The 26319-nt window shown below is 50.3% G+C and overlaps 1 protein-coding gene across 2 annotated transcripts in view; it reads left to right on the forward strand.

The window, feature by feature from the left end:
• The window catches only part of SORL1 (sortilin related receptor 1), a 182074-nt gene that overhangs the window by 47579 nt on the left and 108176 nt on the right, over nucleotides 1-26319 (forward strand). For both annotated transcript variants that reach the window (XM_083163586.1, XM_083163587.1), the window contains exons 3-15: nucleotides 1425-1550; nucleotides 1755-1916; nucleotides 2224-2291; nucleotides 3960-4140; nucleotides 5457-5558; nucleotides 12222-12388; nucleotides 13690-13879; nucleotides 14087-14201; nucleotides 17421-17494; nucleotides 17773-17861; nucleotides 18007-18185; nucleotides 22005-22191; nucleotides 22284-22412. In XM_083163586.1, coding sequence (XP_083019712.1) covers nucleotides 1425-1550; nucleotides 1755-1916; nucleotides 2224-2291; nucleotides 3960-4140; nucleotides 5457-5558; nucleotides 12222-12388; nucleotides 13690-13879; nucleotides 14087-14201; nucleotides 17421-17494; nucleotides 17773-17861; nucleotides 18007-18185; nucleotides 22005-22191; nucleotides 22284-22412 — 1769 coding nt within the window. The remainder of the gene's footprint in view (nucleotides 1-1424; nucleotides 1551-1754; nucleotides 1917-2223; nucleotides 2292-3959; nucleotides 4141-5456; nucleotides 5559-12221; nucleotides 12389-13689; nucleotides 13880-14086; nucleotides 14202-17420; nucleotides 17495-17772; nucleotides 17862-18006; nucleotides 18186-22004; nucleotides 22192-22283; nucleotides 22413-26319) is intronic.

Here is a 26319-nt window from a genome sequence, read left to right on the forward strand (position 1 = left end):
GATAGCCACAGGTTCTGTCCTGTGAAATACACTTGCAATCCTGTAAATGAACACACTGACAGTAGGGTTATTGTTGCCATGTCCAGTGTCCTCGCTACTTCCCCTTCCACACACTCCGATTCACTTGGTCTTTGGCCCTGGTCTGATTGCAGTACAAATATTTGTTTGGAAAATGGGCAAAATAATGTGCACTGCAGGTGGGGCAGATGTCACATGTGCAGAGAGAGTTAGTGTTGGGTGGGGAGTGTTGAAACTGAAATCTAAATTGCAGTGTAAAAATAATGCAGCCAGTATTTACCCTGTACAGAAACTAAATAACTCACCCAAATTGCGTTTAGAGGAGAGATGCTGTAGTTTATAGAAAAATGGGGCAGATGTATTAAGCCTGGTGAAGAGATAAACTGGAGATAAGGTAAAAGGAGATAAAGTACCAGCCAATCAACTGGCATTTTCAAACACAGTTCATTGGCTGGTGATTTATCTCCTTCCACTTTATCTCTTCTCCAGGATTAATACATCTTCTCCAGTGTGCACTAAATTCACTACTGGAAAGCACTGACATTAGCCGGCAGCCTGTGCCGTGTGTGTATCATTGTGTAGTGCAGGGCACTTGATGCAGGTTTAATAACTATAACCAATTCATTGGGGAAGCCTCTTTTTCACGTGGTAAGGTGTGGGTGTCACGTGGCACTTTCACAGTACCTGTTGGTGGCGGTTGTGAGCAGTGGACTCAGCCGGGATGTCTGTGAATGAGCAGTAAGTTATAGGATAATGGATGAGACATCTCTGTGTGCAGTGACTTGCGAACTCCGTGTATTTGTTGTACAGGATTCCAGCACAGTGAAGGTATTACTTCCATTCTGTGGTATGTCTCCCGAGACGGCCAGCGCTGTGATTTCCTAGGATCTATACAAACAATTGTTACAGATCGCTGCGGCCTCCTGACTGACTGTCATAGTTGTTTTCTATCCCTCTGTAGGGTTTCTCTGCCTCTGTTCTGTGGTCCAGGGGTGTAACCTGTGGGTATATTTTGGTGACTACCTATGTGTTACCTACAGGATACAGTCTGTAGGTTGTGTAAACCTTTGTGTTGCTGTAACACTGCAGCGCGTGTATTGGCTGTTATGTAATCCATATGACGTGACATGATAATATCTCTTGCTGATTTGTTGCAGAATTACGTTCTATTTATTACACAGACCAGTGTCCTGAGGGTGCATTGTGGGCATGTATGTGTGACTGTACACTAGGATCCATCTAATTTCACACGGTTCTTCTGCACCAGTGCTGGTGCAGACGTGTGGTGGCGCTGATTAGATACTTTTGCTGTGCGGCTGTATAGATTTATTTTCCGAGCCACGTTTGCGTCTGGCCTGCAGCTTATTCTAGACTGAAATTTGAAACCGATTTGTCCTTCTTTCCAGGTCTATGTGTCCTATGATTACGGGAAAAGCTTCTCCAGAATAACGCAGAAATTCCTTTACCCGACTGACGGGAGGACCGTTCCGGCAGTGGCCCAGTTCTTCCACAGTCCTGCGGACAACAAGAGGGTAATTCTGTTACTGTCATTACTGTAGTACCCGTGTCTGAGGTCCCTGATTGTGGTAAAACTGCTATGGACTTAGACCACGTTGTAGTAGAATATCAAAAGGGATGCTGACAAACTGTACAGCTGGTCCCAGTTCTATAGTAATGCTCTCTAACCTGCATGATGTAACTAATAACCACATCTCTTCCTCCTCCTTCTGTTTCAGTACATCTTTGTTGAAGCCGATTCCCCCTACGTGTGGATCACTACAGACTTCTGTGTTACTGTGAGGGTGTTTTCAGTTCCCTTTAAGCCAACTGAGCTACTGCTGCACACCACAGACCCAAACCATGTCCTGGCGTATGATAAGTCCCATCCGAACAAACAGGTAAGGCGCCATGCTGGGGGAGGGGGGTCATTGATTTCCCTATGAACACCCTGTTACTGACCAATCAGCTTGCAAGAACGCTAATTACATATGCAATAGTAAAGGTTAGTATCGGTCCCCTCATAGGAAGTGTCTGGTCACCGGGAAGATCGGGTGCTAAGTGTGATTGTGTTACCTCCCTATAGAGATGTATGAAGCTGCAGCATAGTGCGGGTGACCTGACTGCCAATAATGCTGTGTTCCCCGTTGACACAGTTGGCCGGTTTCAGGTCCCTGTCACCTTGTAATTATGTGTTACCTTCTGCAGCTTTGGAAGTCTGAAGATTTTGGTCAGACATGGATAATGATCCAGGAGCACGTCAAGTCCTTTTATTGGTAGGTGGAAGTTTTTACTGTATGTAAGTAGGGTCATTTACTACCAGAAACTACTAGACTGATTATTCAAATTCTGAGAATGCAGAAGGTGCGAGTCCTGGGAGTGCTGTGGTATAACCCTATACTACCTATCACTGTAGCTCGGCCTTGCTGACACAGCTTGTCCCTAGTTACCTGACAGTGCTAGCTCATGATCATGGTGGATTCTGATTTGTCAGCCAGTGAAGGAGCTTGGAATTTTGCTACACTGTGGTGACTATTTGAGAGGCGATACTCTCTCTGGATTCCACCTTTTTCTCACAGGATCTATAAAGTTTAGCCGTATGAACACGATTTTACCGTTGTCCTGAATGAAATATTAGTTGCCGCACAGGCCTAATAAATTAATTTTTTGTTATAAAGTACAGATCACTCAGCTGTAGTTACCAATATATATTCATATTCTCCTCCTTATATTTTTAATTATAGAGACTCCGATAAAAATTACTTGCCTACCCCTTCTCTAGCTGTTATTGAACTATACATGCCAGTATGCCCCCAAGTTTTAGCATGGCAGGGCATGCTGGGATGTGTAGTTCAACAACAGCTGGAGTATCAAGATTAGCCATCACTGCCCTAGCTGGTGCACAGGAGCCATCATTACTAACACATTCCTCAGACCCCCTAGCTGATGCACAGGTGCAGCCATCACCAACTGTCACATTTCCCAGACCCCCTAGCTGGTGCACAGCTGTAGTCATTACTGTTACATTTCCCAGACCTCCTAGGTGGTGCACAAATGCAGTCATTACACTCACATTTCCCAGACCTCCTAGCTGGTGCACAGGTGCAATCATTACTAACTCACTTTTTCATACATGTGCTGCATTCATCTGGACCTGACACATTTTACTAATCCACAGGTGGTCTGAAACCAGGCATGTTTGGTAGATCTTGAGGACCGGTTTGACCACCCCAGTAATAAGGCATAGTGCCTTCACCCACTCTCTGGTTACAGTGCTGCCCAGACTCTGCTTACACATCATGTGGCAGATGAAGTGATAAAGTACCCCAAAATCAGCCCCTAACTGGTAAGTTACAGGCTCGGATTGGCTGATACTTTATCACTTCACCAGGCTTCATAAATCTGCCCCAATATGAGGATACAGTATGCCCCCTTCCATCCCAGAAAGTGCACCAGCGGCTGAGCAGGGCGTTCTACATGGCTTTTAAATGATGGTCAATAGAAATCCCCAGTTCTGGGGGTTTTATGAGAGTTTGAGACCAGCTTGCCAGGAATCCTCAGGAGATGACCTTTTAAATCAGGCATGTCCAACCTGCTGCCCTCCAGCTGTTGTGAAACTACACGTCCCATCATGCCTAGCCACAGTTTTCTTATTAGGGAATGCTAAAACTATGGCAAGGCATGCTGGGATTTGTAGTTTCACAACAGCTGGAGGGCCGCAGGTTGGACATGCCTGATTTAAATTAAGCTTTCATGTCTTGTGTTCTTTCTCCATTGGCTCCCATTGGTTATTTCCAGGCTCTGCCCTCATGGTTACCGAACAGTTCATGTTTTAGGAATTAGCTATGTTTGTGCACAGATGGCTCCGCTTACACTAAGACCAGGACAGTTTGGATCGCTCAGGTCCTGGAACCACTGTGTTATTGTGTCTCTCTTTGGCTTAGGGGCATTGCATCTCTTGACAAACCAAACACTGTGTACGTTGAGCGCCATGAGCCCCGAGGCACATCTACTGTTCTGCGCAGCGTGGACTTCTTCCAGTCTCGTGACAACACAGAGATTATTATCGAGGATGTGGACGGGTTCCAGCTCCGGGAAAACTACATGTTTGCCACCAAGACCATGGTAAGGGGGAATCTCCATCCCCGATTGGCCCTGAGCTGCTAGTGGAAACACATGGCAACAACAACGGCGTCCATGATATTTTATTATTGATGGCTCTAGATCACATGTACATGTAGGAGGAAACCCTTCCAAACACATGAATGCATTGACAACATCCATAGTGGTCTCTGGAGGGCCGACCGACTAGCGCCACGTTCTATTGGACTTCTAAAGACAGCCCCTGCGGAGTTTAGGGAGCTTTATATAGAAGCACTGCGGCTTCGTCTTATGTAATGCAAGACCTGTGGGGGGTTCCCATCCGGAGTGTTGGCTTCACATAGAAAAGCAGCTGGCTCAGGATTGATGCATTATCCTGACCGCTTCTGCCTTTTCTAGATATCGGTTGTATATATCATACAGAGCATTGCCCCTTTACTCAGCAGTGATTAGATTATATTGATTGCAATAGCATTTAGAACAGTCTGTAGCTACAGGAATCTGTTCAGTAACATTTTATTGCATTCGAGTTGGATATAATATCCTCTCTTCAGTGATACATACAGTATGTGGGTTCTTCTAATGGTAACCGCGGTTATTAATTATCACCATATTAGAGAGCTGAGCATTGTCCTTGCTGTGTTTCTCCAACTGGTTGCAGCTACCAAGTGTTGGTAATTGACACTTGAAGAGCTGTTAAATGCCTAGTTTGGCTTTACGGGACGATGTAAAAGAACAGTGGTGGAAGTAGCATCCCTCTATAGTACTAGTGAGTCACCAAGAAAAGCAATGTCTGCAAGCGGGGGTAATGTGTCTCCTGGCTCTGTTTTTATTAGCGGACATGATGCCAAAGAGATACAGCCAGCAGCTCCGAGCTTGTGGATAACCACGAGAGCACCCTGCAGTGCAGGAGCGAAAGCCTTCCCCAGAACAATGAGAATGAGTGGCACCACCTAAGATAAATGCTGGAGAGCCGTCCTGGATACCAGCAGCAGACTCCTTTCTACAGTGACTACGTGATGCTTCCAGTGTCCACTTCCCAAAGCCGCCTCATTCATACAGTAGCTTGCCACGGAAATGTCCGTGGCCTTACAGCAGCCGCACATGCTCTCTCCCACCTACGTCTGCAATTGCTCCTGACCTTTGTGGCTATTGTTTCCTGCATCTATTAAGGGGATTGGGGTGGAATTCTGTTCCATGCCCACATTGGCCATTGGCCAGGTAACACTTTTTAAGTGGAATTATTGTCTTCCTTTTCTGCTGTCCTCACATTGGTGCACTGTATGAGAATAACCATGCACATTGTATAGTATATAGCTCTGTGCTTCCTCTTATTCTAGCATCTCCTGGGCAGTAAGGACCAGACCTCCGTACAGCTGTGGGTTTCATACAGCCGCAGACCAATGCAATCGGCCCAGTTTGTGACCAGGCACCCAATAACTGTGAGTAGCTGTGTGGAATGTCCTCAGTCCTGTGTAAAGGGGGGGGGCTGTACTTCTCGTCAGGGCTGGTGTAAGGCTTCTCAGCACCCTAGGTGAAACTTTAACCCACTGCCCCCCCCCCCCCCCCCCCAATACTTCCACCAATATCCACTTTCCAGAATGTCAGGGAGGCTCCCAAAAATTGGGTGGTCCACCCAGCCCCCCGGGAAGGTGGGCAAGTCTCCTGCTTTCCCTTTGTCATCCGCAATAGAGTACATGGAAAAGGGGCAGCAATGTAGGGTAGTATGCCTCAGGGTAAAGTATAGAGGTCTTAGAAGTTGCACAGCAGCCACTTGCATTAAGTACAACAAAGTTCCTCATAGACATCCTTAATTTTTTTTGATAGGCAGACTTGTTGGCACCCCCCCAAATCCTGGCGCCCTAGGCAGCGGCCTATAACTGCCTAATGGTAGAGCCGGCCCTGCTTCTTGTACTGTTATCCGCATGTTCTAGGAACGTCCCTAAACCTATAATAGGTAGCGGCAGTGGTTGTGTGCGTCAGTTCCTTCCTTTTCCCAGGTTGTCTATTAATGATTGGGATGTGCCCTGGTTATCTAACATACTATAGTCTAGGGGTCATCAATATGCTGCTGTGGTACTACACAACCCATCACACCCTAATAGCAGGACTGCTACAGTGCATGCTGGGATGTGTAGTTTCACAGCAGTTGGAAGGCCGCATGTTTTTTGGTCTATTCAAAACTTCTTGCACGAACTGACATTTTAACGAGCAGAACTTAGGGGGTCATCCGATTAGTCCCATCTCTAGCGCAAGGGGTCAAGGAGCGCCGTTGTATGGCAGACACAGGAAGGAAGCTCTGATTACAGTAGCCTGACCCTGTATCCTCCACTCCTGTATCCTCCACTGATGCGTCTGTTTGGGTGACTGATACATCAGGGAATTTCTCAAATTTTATCAATGGAAACTTTGTGTCACTGTGAATAAAGAAAGATCAGTATTGGGTTATAATAAGAATGTATTGGGCGGTATCCCGCGGCACAGCAAAATGCAAGTATGACCTTAATGGTAGATAATGTGGTCCTTGGGACCTGATCTTGTTGTATAGTCCAAAGTATTTGTGAGCACTGTGGAAGGCAATATAGAGCCAAAGGCAGTTGTCTGGAGATAGGTGACCATTATAAAGCATGGGTGACTTAAATAATTATTTCCTTTTCAGGGTCCATGGGTCCCACAGGGGACATCGGGTTGTAGGCGGATCCAGGAGGTTCAAGGCACCAATCAGCGAAGCTCTTTTAAGATTTCCCAGGATGCCAAGGGCCCTCTCCACTGCAACCCTGCCTCCAGGCTCAACTAGCTCAGTTTTTGTTTGGTGCCTGCATGAAGCAGACGCACCTTTTTAATCAGCAGGGATTACCTCTTTGAGGTAATCCCATTAGAAGCTGCTTGTATTTTAACTTTTTTTTAAATTTGCAGCTTAAGCAATCACTGACGGCGGCGCGTGCTGCCGCATCACTCCTGCCGGAGCCGACATTCCTCCGATGACCTTGGTCAAGGGGGGTAGCCCGGTAGAGGAGACAGACAGCGCCTAGCACCACGGACATCTCCTCCAGGCAGCGTGGCCGGCGTCCAGGAGCAGGTAAGGCTCTCTTAGAGAGCACAAATTGCTGCTATGCTGCGCGCTGTGGGAGACAGCCGCAGCAGCTTGAGTCGGGGACTGAGCGCAGGCCTGGGTTAGGGGGCACCCATTTAAAAAAGGCTCCTTTGCGTCCCAGTGGGGGAAGACCAGCTAGGGGAGGTGGCGCTTGGCCTGCAGTCCCTCCCCCAACTTTGGCGCCAATCTCTAGGCAGATCTGCTGGCCATTAGCTGTGATACTCTGTGCCTGCCCCTTCCTCTGAGACCGGCGCCATTTCTACATTTGGTCTGTGTGACTATTGTGCTAGTTCTGTTACTCTCACTCTGTCAGTACTTTATACTGTACACTGTTTTTCACATATCTTCTGTGGAAGATTTCTGGGGTTCAGCTTCAAAGGTCCCATTCACGCAGTGATATCACTCTAGGGTTTCCCTGGTTTGAATTCACCTATTCCCTTGTTGGGTGTGTTTGCAATATGTCCAAACGAGGGCGCAATCAGACTCCCCAGCTCCTGTCTTGCAAAAGCTGTGCTGTGGGCCTGTCTGAGCAGGATGTTATCCAGGATGGGCCAGTCCTCTGCCACGGTGGTTTCTCAACAACCCCCCCTGGGCAGCTTTTCAACAGTTGTTAAGCACCCTAGTGGATCGCCTTCCTCCCACCATTGCACCCCCTGTAGTCCAGCCCCCTCCACCCTGGGTGGATGCCCTGTCGACCGCGGTGCAGACCTTGCAGCAGACTACGGTAGCTATGCAACGGCTGCTGCCCAATGCTGCGCAACCAAATAGACCTCTGTTAATTCCATTGCTTTCTGTAGCTCAGGATGACACAGATGATGATGGGGATGACAATGCAGATGATGACATTAATCTTGATGATGACCAGGATGATGATCCTATGCCCACAGACACTCCTGCTTCACAAACAGACACACCGGATGTGGCAGCTCTCATTCATGCAATCCGTGAGGTACTATTGTCAGACTCTGAGGAGCCTGAACCCACTGCTAAGACCAGAGATGTCTTTAAAAAGCAGAAGGTGGTTAAGGCCCAATTCCCCCACTCTGATCACTTAACAGAGATCAGAACAGATCAATGGGAGGCTTTGGGGAAAAAAGTCCAATATCCCTAGGAAGTTGTTGTCCAGATATCCTCTTCCCCCTGAGGATTGTAAGCCATGGGAGATTCCTTCCCCAGTAGATTCCCACGTGACCAGGTTAATAAAACCTTCGGTCCTCCCGGTTTCCTCTGGGTCGGTCTTGAAGGACACTGGACAGACGCCTAGAGCAGTCCCTTAGGGCCATGTTTTCGTTCTCTGGTGCAGTCCGGAGGCCCACTATAGCGGCAACAGCCATTTTGCCATGGGTTCAGGTAGTGGAAGACTATCTTTCCCCTGATGCTTCCGAGGATGCCAAATTATCTGTGCATCACATAAAACAGGCAGCGTTTTATATATCATGGAAGCCATGTCTGACGCAGGTTCTTAAGCAGCCAAGGCGTCCGTCAGCTCCGTTCAGGCCCACCGCATCATTTGGCTCAGGCCATGGAAAGCGGTTGTGGAATCTAAGAAGACCTTAGAACTGTTGCCCTTTTAAGGGCAAGAATTTATTTGGGGAGGAGCTTAATAAGATTGTAGCCTCTCTGGCGGCTGCCAAGACGGCTTGTCTCCCTACAGCTCTGCCGCAGAAACCTAGGACCTCCACCTTTCGGTCCTTTCGCCCCCAAGGACAAGGTAGGGGACAATCCTATCCCAGGAACGCCCCTGCCAACAAGGCAGGCAAGGCAAAGCCAAAGCAGGCTTGGGCCACTAGACAGGCCCCTGCCAAACCTGACCAGCCCTGTGCATGACGGGACCCGCCTCCCGCAGGGGGATCCCCAGGTGGGAGACCGACTTCTCCGCTTTGCTCACCAATGGCTATCCACAACAACGGATGCCTGGGTGCGGGAAGTGGTGTCTCGGGGATACTCCATCTCATTCAAAAAGCCTCCCCCACGCAAGTTCTTCTGCACGGGTCTACCGCACGACCCACACAAAGCAGAACATTTACTAAAAATCCTGCACTTTTACAGTCTCTAGTTATAATTCCAGTCCCTCCACACGAGAAGGGACTCTGTTACTACTCGACTCTCTTCCTTGTTCCAAAACCAAACGGAACATACAGACCCATCCTAAACCTAAAATCACTCAACAAAGTGGTAAAGGTTTCAAATTTCCAGATGGAGACTGAGGACAATAATCCCAGCCCTTCCCTAGACATACGAGACGCGTACTTACATGTCCCCATTCTGCCAGCACACCAGAAGTATCTGCGGTTTGCTATTCAGAACAGTCACTTTCAATTCCAGGCCCTTCCATTCAGTTTTCAACGCCCTGATCCGTTCGCAGGACCTGCTCCAAGGGAAACCTGTGCAGATCAGGTCGGACAACGCCACGGCTTTTGTGTACATATATCGCCAGGGACGTACTCGCAGTGCAGCGGCTCTCCAAGAGGTGTCCCAAGATCCTTGCTTGGGGCGGAACAGCACCTTCTGGCTCTGTCGGCGGTCTTCCTCCCAGGTGTCCAAAATTGGGAGGTGGACTTCCTGAGCCGACAAGACATTCATCCGGGAGAGTGGTTGCTCCACCCAGAGACCGTTGGGGTCTACCGGATGTGGACCTAATGGCGTCCAGACACAACAACAAAGTGTCCAACTTCGGGTCGAGGTCCAGGGATCCTCAAGCCTGCTTCACAGATGCCCTATTGGTTCCATGGACTTTTTATCTTCCATACATCTTTCCACCAATCAACATGATTCCCAGAGTAATCAGGAAGTTCAAACAGGAAGGCGGAAACCTCATCTTAATAGCTCCGGCCTGGCCACGCAGGGACTGGTATGTTGACCTCCAACAGTTGTCACACCAGCCTCCATTCCTCTCTTACCCCTTTGGGCGGACTTACTGAATCAGGGACCTTGCCTACACCCGGACCCTCAGCGGTAGTCTTTGACGGCGTGGCACTTGAAAGTGCCTTGCTGAAACGCAAGGGTTTCTCGTCCAGAGTAGCGAGAACCATGATTCAGGCACGCAAGCCGGCGTCTTCCCGGATTTATTACCGGATATGGCACACCTACTTTACCTGGTGCAGGGATAGGAGGTATGATCCGAAGGTCTTCAAGATGGCCAGAATCCTGGCATTCCTACAGAAGGGCCTAGACATGGGGCTGAGACTGGCGTCTTTAAAAGTCCAGGTCTCAGCTTTATCCGTCTGGTTCCAGAAGAAGATTGCATTCCTACCGGATGTTCGTACATTCTTCCAAGGGGTTCTGCATGTCCAACCTCCGTATGTCCCTCCTACATCGCCTTGGGACCTATCACTAGTGTTACAGGCTTTGACTAAAGCCCCTTTAGAACCACTAACTGCTCTGTATTTCAAGTGGCTGACTGCCAAGACAGTATTACTTTTGGCCATCGCTTCCGTCCGAAGAGTTTCAGACCTGTCAGCTCTCTTGCAAATCACCTTTCCTCATTGTTCATTCGGATAGGGCGGAGTTGAGGACAAAACCATCTTACCTTCCTAAGGTTGTCTCCAGATTTCATGTTAATCAGGAGATTGTTGTCCCTGTGTTCACGGCTGAAGGTCTCTCTCCAGGAGAACGCTTGCTGGATGTGGTCAGGGCTCTGACCATTTATGTTGACCGTACCAAGACAGTCAGAAAATCTAATTCCCTTTTTGTATTGTATGGATTCCGCAAAAAAGGGTTGGCCAGCGAGCAAACAGACCATTGCTCGCTGGATTCGCATGGCTATCGACAACGCCTATCAACAGGCAAATCTTCCTATTCATGTTTCTATCAAAGCACACTCTACCAGAGAGGTTGGTCCATCATGGGCAGCACGCCGGGGTGCATCTGCTGAACAGCTGTGCAAGGCTGCAACGTAGTAATCTGTCCATACCTTTATAAAATTCTATGCTTTTGACACGTTTGCCTCCCAGGATGCCTCCTTCGGTCGTCTGCTACTTCTGACACCACAGGCAAATTCCCTCCCTTGATTACGGCTTTGTGATATCCCCGATTTCCCCTGTGGGACCCATTGACCCTGAAAAGGAAAGTTATGGTAGAACCTACCTTGGTTACCTTTCTTTCCTTGAAGTCCATGGGTACCACAGGGCGCCCTCCCTTCAATTTGTTCCTGAGGCATCCCTATGTGTGATATATTACTCTGTAATCTGTAGGGACCTTACCCTTGTCCATGTACCGTGATATGTATGTATGAGTACTTGGGCATGTGTTCTCTCTGTCCTCTTTCTGCTTGTGGCTCGGTACCAAAACTGAGCTAGTTGAGCCTGGAGGAGGGGTTGCAAGGGAGAGGGCCCTAGGCATCCTGGGAAATCTTAAAAGAGCTTCGCTGATTGGTGCCTCGGACTCCCTTGATTTGCCTACAACCCGATGTCTCCTGTGGTTCCCATGGACTTCATGGAAAGGAAGTTAACAAAGGTAGGTCTACCATAACTTTCCTTATGAGTTATTGACTAAACAAAGCCAATGTGTGTTAGTGCCGAGAGGGACGTTTGCTGACATTTGTGCCCTTGTACAATGTTTACGTGATGTGTGGGCTCAGGGAAAATACTACATAAGTGAATAGCTCTGAGCATAAAGCCCGGAGATTTTTCACCCTAATAGGATATACCCCAATGTGTTCTGTCCCAGAGTCTACAAGAAAATGTCTGCTGCTTGGCATTGAGGGATTCCTAGTAAACTATAAGGTGACATTGGGATAAGTGGGTCTGAAAAGTAATCTAGTGAAGCATTTGCAAGAAGCGTTCTAGGCCCACAGGACGTCATCCCAGCAGAAGTGGTAAGGGTTACTGAGCTGAAGAACTGGAAAAATATATTTGAAAACACCAACTGTGAAGGGATCTTCACATTGAAGTAGGCTTCTAAGCCCAGCCCATTGCATTACCGGTCTGTCACATTAGATGCTGATGTACCCGGTGATTGTGTTCTCATCTTTTGACAGTGATCTAAAATCAACATCTTCCATCCTCTCCAGGAATATTACATCACCGATGTATCGGAGGATCAGGTGTTTGCATGCGTCAAGCACAGCACGAACGTCACCAACCTGTACATTTCGGAAGCAGAAGGACTGCGCTTCTCCCTCTCCCTGGAGAACGTGCTGTATGTGAATCCCGGAGTAGGGAAGGAAACTCTGGTCAGGTATGGCACATTAATACATTGTACTCAGAGGTGCCTCATACAAACCGCCTGGTGTCACATGACCGGTATCCGCCATTAATCACAGCTGGAAATGGTCTCGATAGCGAGTCCAGAATTGGTTAGCGTTTAGTTGTCTTTGCACTGTTCTTTATACAGCTATTACAGAGCTAACGGTCGTTGTACTTTTATTTACTTTCCTCTGCTTTGTTCTTATTTGCTTGCATGTGAATTTTATTTATACAAGGGAAGACGCTGGAACAATCATGCTGGGTATAGAGTGAGGTGCAACAGCTTGGGCACCTCCATAAACATCAGGCGCCTGCCCCTATACCGTGTGCAGAATTCCTATAGCAAGAGGGGGAAATGCTGCAGTCGGCATCTCCTGACCGTTTCAGGTAGTGAGTTCCAGGGTTGGGCCCAGTCACTGCCACCACAAGTCATGAGTTCCTGGTCCTTCTGCTGACCTGTTCGGGAACATAGCGTTCAATTAGTAGCTCTCAAATTAGTTGCAGTTCCGCTCAACAGAGCCTCAGGCCCGCACAGGTGGAGTAGGATGTGTTGCTTCAGTGTTTGGGGTGAATAGTAAAATTTAAGTCTAGCTGCAGGGTGAGTCCAGTACAGGCTTTAAGGGTCCGGGTCTCGGCTATGCAGTTTGGGTTTGGAGTAACTGTATCCTTGTCGTTCTTGCTGTTTTTGGAATTGGTGTATGTGCTGCTTCATACATCCACCCTACAGGATCTACACTGTGCAAACTGCAGATGGTGGTTTTGGTTCTAGTTTGGTCCACCTTGCTACCTCTTTCAACTTTTCTGGAGATGCTTTGGGACATCCCTTTGGTTGGTCCTATGTCCCCCACTGGATGATACATAGTGGGGTTCTTGTACTTGCATGTGATGTTCTTCCTTTTGCTCTTTTCCTTTCCACTTTGTTCTATATTCATGGTTTGTTCCTCAGGCTCTGATAGGACAACTGAAGACTCGTGATCCTGTCAGGTGGGATGAGTTTGGGCGATAACGTACTTCTGCCCATCACTCTATATCCTATGATTGTTCCAATGCCCCCAATTAATTTCAGACAAACGGATTTATAGTACCTATAAAATTCCCATTGTACAAGTTGGAGGTCTATGAAATCTAATCTACTTCGTTAACTGATGCCAAACTAGTTCTATTAAACTCTGTGACCGGGGGGCGCGCACCTGCAGAACATGTTTCGGGTTGGGAGGCAGAATACATAGAGCACAAACCTGCAAATGAGTCATTTGTCTGTTCTCAATGGCTGCTTCTCATTTTGGGGTCTAGATACCTTGAGAACGAACCGTTTGCCGATGTTCACCGTGTGAAAGGCGTGAGAGGCGTATACATCGCTAATATAGTCAACGGTCCTTTTGCCAAAGAGAATGTGGCCTCGGTTATCACCTTCGACAAAGGAGGAACGTGGGAGTTTCTCCTGGCCCCGGGATACAGTGATGGGGAGGCAGCTCGTTGCCCGGTGAGTGCCAGTCTGTCTGTGCAGGACTGACTTCCTTGTTCAACCAGTCGTTGCCCACTAATGTCATTGGATAATCACCTTTTGAAGCACATTCTGTAATGTTCTGCAATGCACTTTGTGTATTGATTTGGGTCTAACAATGGCTATGTACTACATGGTTCTTGCATTGACGTGTTTCTTGTTTACATATTCTACTTTATTTTCCAGATCACAAAGGACTGTCATCTCCATCTGGCCCAGCCGCTCAGCCAGCTGACCTCACAGGGCCGTGTTATGCCCATGGTCACCAAGGACTCTGCTCCAGGGCTAATTGCAGCGACGGGTAGGTGCTTCATTTGTAAAAAATAATGAAGCAGAGCTGTTTGATGCCTATCAGATTGTGGCTTTATGCAGCAATAGTCCTAGGGGAGCATAATGTTGTGTATGGCCACTCCATAGAAGGATGGATATACTTAAAACCTGGATTGTTCGTGCTCTTTGAGGATCTACTCTACAGGGGCTGGTGGGTTCCTCGTAGGCTCAGACAGATGTCTGTTCTACTTGGAAGATCCTGGGGATGATGGTATCTACCTTGGGGCAATGCAATTTGCAAAGTGATACTGGAGTTTGGCTAGTTAGAGGATGCACTCACCGGCCTTGAATTGAAGGTAGAGTGTCTTCAAATACAGGCATAAGTGAGATCATCAATGTTTCGCTCCTCACATGAACATCTGCGAAGCGTGTGGGAGTGAAACGATGAGCTAGTGACCCCAAGGATGCCTAAAACTCAGAAAGTTGTGAGCCACTGAACTAGTCGATTTGAAAGTTTTACTGAAACTTGTGGTGCTTGACTCTCTCCAGTTGCCTCGTAATGTACCATCTGCTCCACCATGAACATTGTACTGGGCAACTTGGTGGCCCCTTATGTCTGTCTGTAGCTGTAAGGCCAGAAGTGTCTGGAGACATGAGGCATCTCATTGGGAATGGTTACAATAAGCATATGGGCTAATTAGAACTCCAGCCACTACATTGCTGCTTTATAGGATCTGTAGGACACTTCTGTGTCAGCCTTATGCGATGGCCTGGACTGAAACTTAACTTCCGCGTGTGGGTGGGCTCAGATATGACTTATGAGCATGTTACCAGTCGGTATAGAAGACTTGGCACAGGGAATGTTTTACTCCAAATTGTAATAGCGACTTGTCTATAATTCTGCTTCCTGGCATTGCCTAAATCACATTTCCCTCCACTTTCAATGAACAGTGAAACCATAAACCAATGCAAATGACTCCTCCGATTCATTGTGGTTCATGTGTATTCAATGTGCAGTCATTTGGAGACTAATCTTCTGTATCAGACTGAATGTTTGACACTGTTTATACTGATTTCCTTTTCTATAGCCATGAGATCTGCTATAGCTGTTACTATATAGACCAGGGGTAGCTACCAACAGGCCACCTAGCTACTGCACAGGTGCATTACACATTGTACATATTGCCCAGCAGGTGCACAGGTGTGCTTATTACTCAAATACAACCAATCAGGCGCAAACACTAAATCTCACACTTGGAATAGGGGATTATATTAAAAGGTAGACTGCTGCTAGAGTAGACAAATGGATAAATGTGAATGAACACCTGTAACCAGAGAGCGCCACACAGTTGGAATTAGTTCAAAGCGTTTCTAAATTTATTAATACAAACATATATAAAAATTATTTTACCTTGGGTACAAATTTTATAATAAGATACACATAATAAAAATGCAAATAAAACAAGGAACAACGCATACTCATGTAGAGATAATAGTCCAGATAATCAGTAGTGCTAGTAATCCCTCCTTAATTGGTAAATGCAGTTGGCTTTAGTCGCTCCCTGTGCATGACTTGAAGGTGGTATTTTCAAGGGAACTGAAAAGATATTTAGTGGCCAATTTTTAGGCTTTATGGATACAGTCCATCCTGTCCATGGACCGCTCAAGCTACACTGTCAGCTGCCGCCGCCTGTTGACGATCAGCTGATCTGTGTACAGTGAGCGAGCCGTCCACCTTCGGCACACAGCCAGATAGAAGCCGCTGGACTGCCGGGGACTAGGAGGAATTGTGTAAGGTGCAGGTAGTTTCGCCCAGGCCGCTCTGCTTTAACGTTCCTGCGAGAGAACGGCTTGCGTTGCTGGTGCCAGGGCACTGGGGGTCTCCTGTTGATCACTGGCGTGGATGGCCGGCTTATTACTCACTGACCCATTTTCCATATCACATTTTAGAAGATCCACAGGTGGAGCGAATTAATTCTCTTGTGATTCTGTGAGGAGACTTGCAAAACATCAACTGTTGGTCGCTCTCGAGGATTGGAGTTGGCTACCCCCTGATATAGATTGTGTGATAGACTGTCATTACTTCTCTCCTACTGACGTTATGGGTCCATTGCTGTGTGAGTGGGTGCTGTTACTTCTCTCCTACTGACGTTATTGGTCCATTGCTGAGAGTGGGTCCCGTTACTTCTCTCCTACTGACGCTTTTGGTCCATTGCTGTGAGTGGGTCCCATTACTTCTCTCCTACTGACGCTATTGGTCCATTGCTGTGAGAGTGGGTCCCGTTACTTCTCTCCTACTGAAGTTATTGGTCCGTTGCTGTGAGAATGGGTGCCATTACTTCTCTCCTACTGACGTTATGGGTCCATTGCGGTGAGAATGGGTGCCGTTACTTCTCTCCTACTGATGCTATTGGTTCATTGCTGTGAGAATGGGTGCCATTACTTCTCTCCTACTGAAGTTATTGGTCCGTTGCTGTGAGAATGGGTGCCATTACTTCTCTCCTACTGACGTTATGGGTCCATTGCGGTGAGAATGGGTGCCGTTACTTCTCTCCTACTGATGCTATTGGTTCATTGCTGTGAGAATGGGTGCCATTACTTCTCTCCTACTGAAGTTATTGGTCCGTTGCTGTGAGAATGGGTGCCATTACTTCTCTCCTACTGACGTTATGGGTCCATTGCGGTGAGAATGGGTGCCGTTACTTCTCTCCTACTGATGCTATTGGTTCATTGCTGTGAGAATGGGTGCCATTACTTCTCTCCTACTGACGTTATGGGTCCATTGCGGTGAGAATGGGTGCCGTTACTTCTCTCCTTCTGACGATATGGGTCCATTGCTGTGAGGGTGGGTGCTGTTACTTCTCTCCTACTGATGTTAATGGTACATTGCTGTGAGGGTGGGTGCTGTTACTTCTCTCCTACTGATGATATTGGTCCATTATTACTGTCCTTAGATATGCGGTTTGTTACAGCTGCTATGGTATACACACACCGGCTATAACTGCAAGGCTTAACCTGTTTGAGGAGGAGCAGTTAGTGTATCTAGAGCGTAGCATGAGAGTGGAGTTATTGGATACCTGATGGGGAGAGATCAGCGCCATCAGTTTGGTCTATGTATCCCATTGGCTTCTGAGAGAGGGCTTCTTATGAAAGTAAAGATCCCATCCTCTATTTTTCCATTTGACTGCGTAGCTGCAGGAAAGCTTCGCTCCTCGATGCCGTGCTAACTCTGTCTCTCTCTCGCTCATAGGGTCAGTAGGAAAAGATGTGGTTGGTAAAATCAACTTGTATATTTCCAGCAGTGCCGGTGTACGATGGAGAGAGGTAATTACTGTCCTTTATGCGCACTGTCCAAACGTCCCCCACTTTTTTGTCCCGTTTCTTTCCATCCTCCGTATAAGATTTATGTAGAGAGGAAGATGGTTTCTCCGCATGCTCCACAGCCTTAATGTCAGAGAGCCTGCAGATATATAGAATGAGAAGAATAGGCAAGTTTCTGTAATCCATTTCCTTCCAAGTGGTCATGAGGGTGGGGTAAATACTTGTACGCGGGGCAGGGAGGGATCAGAGGCTGACGTTTATTTGTTGCGTTTTTCTTGCAGTCTCTGGTCGGACCCCATTTCTGCACCTGGGGAGATCATGGTGGGATTTTGGTGGCAATTCCTCAAGGAGTGGAAACCAACCAGTTACAGTATGTATGAGAGAGATTAGTGATTACCTTTGTCAAACTTGGGTTTTATTTCTGTTCTTAAGAAAAATAAATCACTTTTTAAAGTTAGTCTTGAATTGCAGTTTAATGTAAAGTAGTGACTGATTCCCACTGACTCTGCTTTCAGGTATAGCACAAATGAGGGAGAGACGTGGAAAAGCTTTAATTTCTCACAACGTGTGCTGATAGTCTACGGGTTATTGACCGAGCCCGGGGAGAAGAGCACAGTGTTCACCATCTTCGGCTCCTATTTCGGGAAGGGACACAGCTGGGTTATACTGCAGGTCAACACCAGTGACGTCCTCGGTACAAACTCTCTTCTTTTGGTTATGGTACACAATGATAAAAAACAAAGGTACTTTAGTTTCACGGCGGCACTTCCCAGCAGATCAAATCGTATGCAAATCGCATGCAAATATCGTCTGAGATTTGCATACGATCCGCGATGCGATTTAGCACATCCCCACTATCCACATCAGCCCGAAGCATGGCGATCGGACACGGTCCGCGTCCTCACGACCTGTTCATACCCCACTATCCACATCGGCGTGTAGATGATTTTACAAAGTGTGCGAGTCACCGAGCCCGAAGCATGGCGAGCGGATGCGTAACACAACCCCAAAGCGTGGAGAGTGGATGCGGAGAACGAGCCCGAAGCGCAGCGAGCCCCGCGAGGGAACACTGATTACTTGATGTGTATTCCGCGTCGCCTCCCTCGCTTCAGGTTGGTTTTTTGCGTCCCCTCGCAGGACTCGGGGGCTTGCGCACACTTTATAAAATCAACTCCACGCCGACATGGATAGTGGGGGTATGAACAGGTCGGGAGGACGCGTACTGCATCCCCTAGCGAGGCTCGCTGCGCTTGCCACGCTTCTTGCTGACGTGGATAGTGGGGGTATGAACAGGTCGGGAGGACGCGTACTGCATCCCCTAGCGAGGCTCGCTGCGCTTGCCACGCTTCTTGCTGACGTGGATAGTGGGGGTATGAACAGGTCGGGAGGACGCGTACTGCATCCCCTAGCGAGGCTCGCTGCGCTTGCCACGCTTCTTGCTGACGTGGATAGTGGGGGTATGAACAGGTCGGGAGGACGCGTACTGCATCCCCTAGCGAGGCTCGCTGCGCTTGCCACGCTTCTTGCTGACGTGGATAGTGGGGGTATGAACAGGTCGGGAGGACGCGTACGGCATCCCCTAGCGAGGCTCGCTGCGCTTGCCACACTTCTTGCTGACGTGGATAGTGGGGGTATGAACAGGTCGGGAGGACGCGTACGGCATCCCCTAGCGAGGCTCGCTGCGCTTGCCACACTTCTTGCTGACGTGGATAGTGGGGGTATGAACAGGTTGGGAGGACGCGTACTGCATCCCCTAGCGAGGCTCGCTGCGCTTGCCACGCTTCTTGCTGACGTGGATAGTGGGGGTATGAACAGGTCGGGAGGACGCGTACTGCATCCCCTAGCGAGGCTCGCTGCGCTTGCCACGCTTCTTGCTGACGTAGATAGTGGGGGTATGAACAGGTCGGGAGGACGCGTACGGCATCCCCTAGCGAGGCTCGCTGCGCTTGCCACGCTTCTTGCTGAAGTGGATAGTGGGGGTATGAACAGGTTGGGAGGACGCGTACTGCATCCCCTAGCGAGGCTCGCTGCGCTTGCCACGCTTCTTGCTGACGTGGATAGTGGGGGTATGAACAGGTCGGGAGGACGCGTACTGCATCCCCTAGCGAGGCTCGCTGCGCTTGCCACGCTTCTTGCTGACGTGGATAGTGGGGGTATGAACAGGTCGGGAGGACGCGTACGGCATCCCCTAGCGAGGCTCGCTGCGCTTGCCACGCTTCTTGCTGACGTGGATAGTGGGGGTATGAACAGGTCGGGAGGATGCGTACGGCATCCCCTAGCGAGGCTCGCTGCGCTTGCCACACTTCTTGCTGACGTGGATAGTGGGGGTATGAACAGGTTGGGAGGACGCGTACTGCATCCCCTAGCGAGGCTCGCTGCGCTTGCCACGCTTCTTGCTGACGTGGATAGTGGGGGTATGAACAGGTCGGGAGGACGCGTACTGCATCCCCTAGCGAGGCTCGCTGCGCTTGCCACGCTTCTTGCTGACGTAGATAGTGGGGGTATGAACAGGTCGGGAGGACGCGTACGGCATCCCCTAGCGAGGCTCGCTGCGCTTGCCACGCTTCTTGCTGAAGTGGATAGTGGGGGTATGAACAGGTTGGGAGGACGCGTACTGCATCCCCTAGCGAGGCTCGCTGCGCTTGCCATGCTTCTTGCTGACGTAGATAGTGGGGGTATGAACAGGTCGGGAGGACGCGTACTGCATCCCCTAGCGAGGCTCGCTGCGCTTGCCACGCTTCTTGCTGACGTAGATAGTGGGGGTATGAACAGGTTGGGAGGACGCGTACTGCATCCCCTAGCGAGCCTCGCTGCGCTTGCCACGCTTCTTGCTGACGTAGATAGTGGGGGTATGAACAGGTCGGGAGGACGCGTACGGCATCCCCTAGCGAGGCTCGCTGCGCTTGCCACGCTTCTTGCTGACGTGGATAGTGGGGGTATGAACAGGTTGGGAGGACGCGTACTGCTTCCCCTAGCGAGGCTCACTGGGCTTGCCACGCTTCTTGCTGACTTAGATAGTGGGGGTATGAACAGGTCGGGAGGACGCGTACTGCATCCCCTAGCGAGGCTCGCTGCGCTTGCCACGCTTCTTGCTGACGTGGATAGTGGGGGTATGAACAGGTCGGGAGGACGTGTACTGCATCCCCTAGCGAGGCTCGCTGCGCTTGCCACGCTTCTTGCTGACGTGGATAGTGGGGGTATGAACAGGTCGGGAGGACGCGTACTGCATCCCCTAGCGAGGCTCGCTGCGCTTGCCACGCTTCTTGCTGACGTGGATAGTGGGGGTATGAACAGGTCGGGAGGACGCGTACTGCATCCCCTAGCGAGGCTCGCTGCGCTTGCCACGCTTCTTGCTGACGTAGATAGTGGGGGTATGAACAGGTCGGGAGGACGCGTACGGCATCCCCTAGCGAGGCTCGCTGCGCTTGCCACGCTTCTTGCTGAAGTGGATAGTGGGGGTATGAACAGGTTGGGAGGACGCGTACGGCATCCCCTAGCGAGGCTCGCTGCGCTTGCCACGCTTCTTGCTGACGTGGATAGTGGGGGTATGAACAGGTTGGGAGGACGCGTACTGCTTCCCCTAGCGAGGCTCACTGGGCTTGCCACGCTTCTTGCTGACTTAGATAGTGGGGGTATGAACAGGTCGGGAGGACGCGTACTGCATCCCCTAGCGAGGCTCGCTGCGCTTGCCACGCTTCTTGCTGACGTGGATAGTGGGGGTATGAACAGGTCGGGAGGACGTGTACTGCATCCCCTAGCGAGGCTCGCTGCGCTTGCCACGCTTCTTGCTGACGTGGATAGTGGGGGTATGAACAGGTCGGGAGGACGCGTACTGCATCCCCTAGCGAGGCTCGCTGCGCTTGCCACGCTTCTTGCTGACGTGGATAGTGGGGGTATGAACAGGTTGGGAGGACGCGTACTGCATCCCCTAGCGAGGCTCGCTGCACTTGCCACGCTTCTTGCTGACGTAGATAGTGGGGGTATGAACAGGTCGGGAGGACGCGTACTGCATCCCCTAGCGAGGCTCGCTGCGCTTGCCATGCTTCTTGCTGACGTAGATAGTGGGGGTATGAACAGGTCGGGAGGATGCGTACTGCATCCCCTAGCGAGCCTCGCTGCGCTTGCCACGCTTCTTGCAGACGTAGATAGTGGGGGTATGAACAGGTCGGGAGGACGCGTACTGCATCCCCTAGCGAGGCTCGCGGCGCTTGCCACGCTTCTTGCTGACGTGGATAGTGGGGGTGTGCTGCATCGCAGAGCGAGTCGTATGTGAATATCGCGTGCGATTTGCATGCGATCTGCTGGGAAGTGCCGCCGTGAAACTAAATAAGTACCAAAAATAAATAAAAAATGAAGCCCTAATATTTATTCATAGGCCTATACCATCATTGTGTTAACACTGGCCTGTAGCTGTTCACTAGCACTCACTTGCCATAATGTGTAAAGTCCGCAATGAGAGTTGTATTTTCATTGGGCTATATCAGTGACTTGTGCTTACCGTACCTTACTGCAGGCGTTCCGTGCACGGAGAACGACTATAAACTGTGGTCCCCATCCGACGAGCGCGGCAACGAGTGCCTACTGGGGAGCAAAACTGTGTTCAAGAGACGGACACCCCATGCAACCTGTTTCAATGGGGAAGACTTTGACCGGCCTATTACAACCTCCAACTGCTCCTGTAGCAGACAGGACTTTGAGTGGTACGGAATGTTCCTACTGTACTTCACCTGTTTCCAGTAGATGTGGTCCCTTAAGGTTTATGTGGAAATTTACACAGTTTCTGTTTGTTCAGTGATTATGGCTTTAAACTAAGCCAAGACTTGAGGTCTGAAGTCTGCGTTCCTGACCCAGAATTTGCTGGCAAACTCTACCCTATTCCCTCTCCTTGCCCAGTGGGCACAACGTTCAAGAGAACCAAAGGGTGAGTAGTACAGGTATTGGGGTGTACATGTTGTAGTATTCTAGTCCTTTTCTATTTGTAAACCGTACAGTGGAGAGCAGAGCCATTGCTGAAATCCTAAAAACAGAGAATGTCTGGGGTGGACTTACCGGTCACTTGCACCCAATAAATGCAGTGTATTTATGGGCTGACCCTATATCCTATAATAGCCATTATAATGTACTATAGTACATATGTTTTGTCACTTTCTGTCCATTTAATCCCCTTCCCCCTAACATCTCTTCTATATCCCCTACTATTCATCAGAAAGTCAGTGAGACTGCTGCAAAGTGATGTCTGATTAGTATTTCTCCTTCGGGAGACATCAGGGGCCACAGCGTTACAGTGGGGTAGTGGAGTGGGAGAGAGCACCAGCACCCTAGAGGTTAAACTTCAACTGCCTCCCAGGCAGCCAGGCTCCTCCCCTCCACTACCCCGCCTCCAGGCTAAGGACCTCAGTTTTTTCGGTTGCTGGCAGGAGACAGATGCACCCACTAGAGGGGCTGCTGTATTAGCAGCCAAACTTTTTTTTTTTCTCTCTCTCTCATCTTTTACACTGACCCTGTCAGTGACAGAGCAGCAGCACTGGGGGTCTGTACAGAAACCTGCGCTGCTGGCTCCATCACCCGGGTGCGGCGCTGCATCGCCACTCAAGGTTGGGGAACTGCAGCGGCCCCCAGGCACTGGGGAGCATACAGCCGCCAACGGACGCCGGGGACCACAAGCAGTGAGTAACGCGCTCCCCGCCGGGAGTGCGCAAGCGATAGCGCAGCGAGACGCAAAGCGGCTGATACAGGGGTGACCGCCGGCTGTGCTAGCAAGCGGTCGTTCGGCTCGCTGCCCATCCCGCTGGACCACCAGGGTACCTTGTTTGTGGGCAGCAGTGCCGGTATGCGGGGCCGCCCGGCTCGCGCAGGATCCCCACCATTTTACCGGCGCTTTTATGAGGACTCAAATCCCTGGTGGCCATTTGTTAGCAGGGGGAGGTGGCTTCCCCCCATTAGCCCTTCCCCCTTGGACAGTAGGCAGGGAACTGTGCTTGACACGGAGCGTTCCCGCCACTGACATCCCTTCCTGTCTGCCTGGCTGCACGTGAGGAGGGACACGGAGGAAGCTCCTTGCCACCCGGGGTTCCACTCCTTCACTGCTTGGAGGCTTGGGCAAGTCCCCCCTGTACCTCTCCTGCGGGACACAGGTCACAGTTTATTAGTGCTGCTGCAAGAGCCTAGTGCCATTTGCTTTTCACTGCATTGTATGCCTATGTATGCATGCTGTATTCTGTGTACTTTATTAACCCATTAACTGCTGAACAGTGTATTTGGTGTCTTATTGTACTTAGCCCTCCTGTATTTACAATTATGCCCAACAAGGGCAAGTTCAAGAGGGGGGAGGCCCCAGCATTGCTGTCATGCATGGCCTGTAGTGCGGGCCTGTAGTGCGGGCCTATCTCCCCTGGACTATATACAGGACGGCTTATGCACAAACCGCTACAATGCGCAGGCGCCGCCCACATCTACGGCCTCCTCTCAGGAGCCTGCTTGGGCCTCATCGCTTGTGCAGATGATGGCGCAGCTAGTGGACAAAGTCTCAGCTGTGCTGCCCTGGCAGCCCGTACCATCCTCATCGGCAGTGGGTGTAGCCCCCCCAGCATTGGATGCCCAGGGGAAGGGTTCATTGCCCGCAGATAGACGCGGGTCTTAAGTTAAAAAACATGCGCCACTCCGGCCCCTCCTCCTGCAGGATACGGAGGAGGAGGAGGATCAGGGTGACTATTATGTGGAGGAGGCCGTCGATGACGCCATTGACGGGGACGCCTGCGTTAGAGGACCCGCCCGTCTCGTCTCGATGTGCCGGGCCTGGTTACAGTGGTTAAGAAGGTCCTTCAATTAGAAGACCATGCTGATCCGCCTACTGATTTGGGCCCTATATTTAAGCGCCCTAAACGCTCCTTGGTTTTGTTCCCCAAGTTGGATAACCTGGACAGGGCCACTAGGGAGGCTTGGAAGGTTCCCAAAAGGAGGTTTGTCATTCACAAACTCTTTTCCTCCCTCTATCCTCTCCCCCAGGAGGATAGGACCCCTGGGAGATGGCCCCCAGGGTAGACACTCATGTGGCAAAATTTGTAAAAGCCTCTCTGTTGCCAATTCCTACATCGTCTCTTAAAGACCAAGCGGACCGGAAGTTGGAAAACTTCCTGAAGCTTATTTACACCACAGCTGGAGCAGCCGGCAGACCTGCCCTGGCGTCAGCTTGGGTGGCTATGGCCCTTATTTAATGGACTGCTGTCCTGGCGGCAGAGGTGTCTGAGGGGGCCCCAGAAGAAACCCTGCTGCCTACTATAGAGTTGATGTATCAGGCTGCCCTCTACTTAGGTGAGGCAGCTCTTGATTCTGCTACTCTCTCCTCTAGGGTGTCAGCTTCGGCAGTGGCCGCTCGCAGATCCCTATGGCTGCGTTCCTGGAAGGCTGACACTGACGCAAAGAAGGCTTTGGAGGCTCTTCCCTTTGAGGGTTCCCGCTTATTCGGTCCTGAACTGGATAAAATGGTTGCTACGGTGGCAGCTACAAAACTTGCCTTCCTACCATCCAGCCCGACTTCGCGGCCCCGGCCTACTTTTCAGTCCTTTCATTTCCAGGGCCGTGGTAGGGAACAGGCCTTCTCCTCCAGATCTTCCCAAGGGGACAGATCCTCCCATCCTAGAGGCAGGCGTCCCGGGGCTACCAGACGCCCTGACCCCAAACCTGCGGACAAGCCTTCTGCATGACTGGGTGGGCCCCCACCTGGAAAATCCCAAGGTGGGCGGTCGTCTGTTGGGGTTTTCGGCCTTCTGGCTGGAATCCACCACAGACGCTTGGGTTCAGGAGGTGGTCTCTCAGGGCTACTCCTTAACTTTTTGACATCGCCCACCGAGATCATTCTTTACACGAGTCTCCCATCAGACCTGGAAAAGCGCAGAGTGTTAGAACAATCCGTTCAACGTTTGCTCCAGACTGGAGTCGTCATACCCGTTCCTTCGGCCCAAAGGGGTTCGGGTTTTTACGCCGGCCTTTTCCTGGTCAGGAAACCAAACGGTTCCTAAGGGCCCATCCTCAACTTGGAGGAGCTAAACAAGTTTGTAAGTGTACCCAAGTTCAGGATGGAAACCCTACGCTCCATCGTCTTGGCTCTTCAGCCCGTGGACTTCATGGCATCTCTGGACATACAAGATGCGTATTTGCACGTCCCCATCCGTCCGGAACATCAACGGTTCCTGCGATTTGCCATCCAGGACCGGCATTTTCAGTTCTGGGCCCTGTCATTTGGTCTTTCCATTGCCCCCCCCCCCCTCCGTGTATTCACAAAAGGGATGGCAGTGATGGGCAGCAGTCTGCGCAGACAGGGTATCCGGATACTCCCGTATCTGGATGACCTGATGATTCTGGCGCATTCTGCAGACCTTCTCCGGGACCACCTGACTATGGTGTTACAGCTCCTGGAACGCCATGGCTAATTCACCAATTGGGACAAGTCTTCACTGCTTCCGGCCCAGATTGGACACCATCCATCAGAGGATCTACCTGCCGGAGGACCGTCGTCGGACTCTGCAGTCCCGAATTCGTCGACTCCTCTCCTCAACGGGTGTCCATGCATGCTTGCATGAAGGTACTGGGTTCCATGGTGTCGGCCTTCGACATGGCGGAATATGCCCAGTTCCACTCCCGCCCTCTTCAGAAGGAGATCATCTCCAAGTGGTCGGGATCCTACCATTCTCTCCGATCTCAGGTGCTAACCTTCTCACCAACAGTCCGTCTCTCTCTCTCATGGTGGCTCCTGGACCAGAACCTCCAGTTCTGGATCCACCAATGGACCCTCCTCACCACTGATGCCAGTCTCCGCGGTTGGAGGGCTG

Source organism: Crinia signifera, chromosome 19 (genome assembly GCF_055691185.1).
Source record: "Crinia signifera chromosome 19, ASM5569118v1, whole genome shotgun sequence".
In the NCBI taxonomy this organism is placed as follows: Eukaryota; Metazoa; Chordata; class Amphibia; order Anura; family Myobatrachidae; genus Crinia; species Crinia signifera.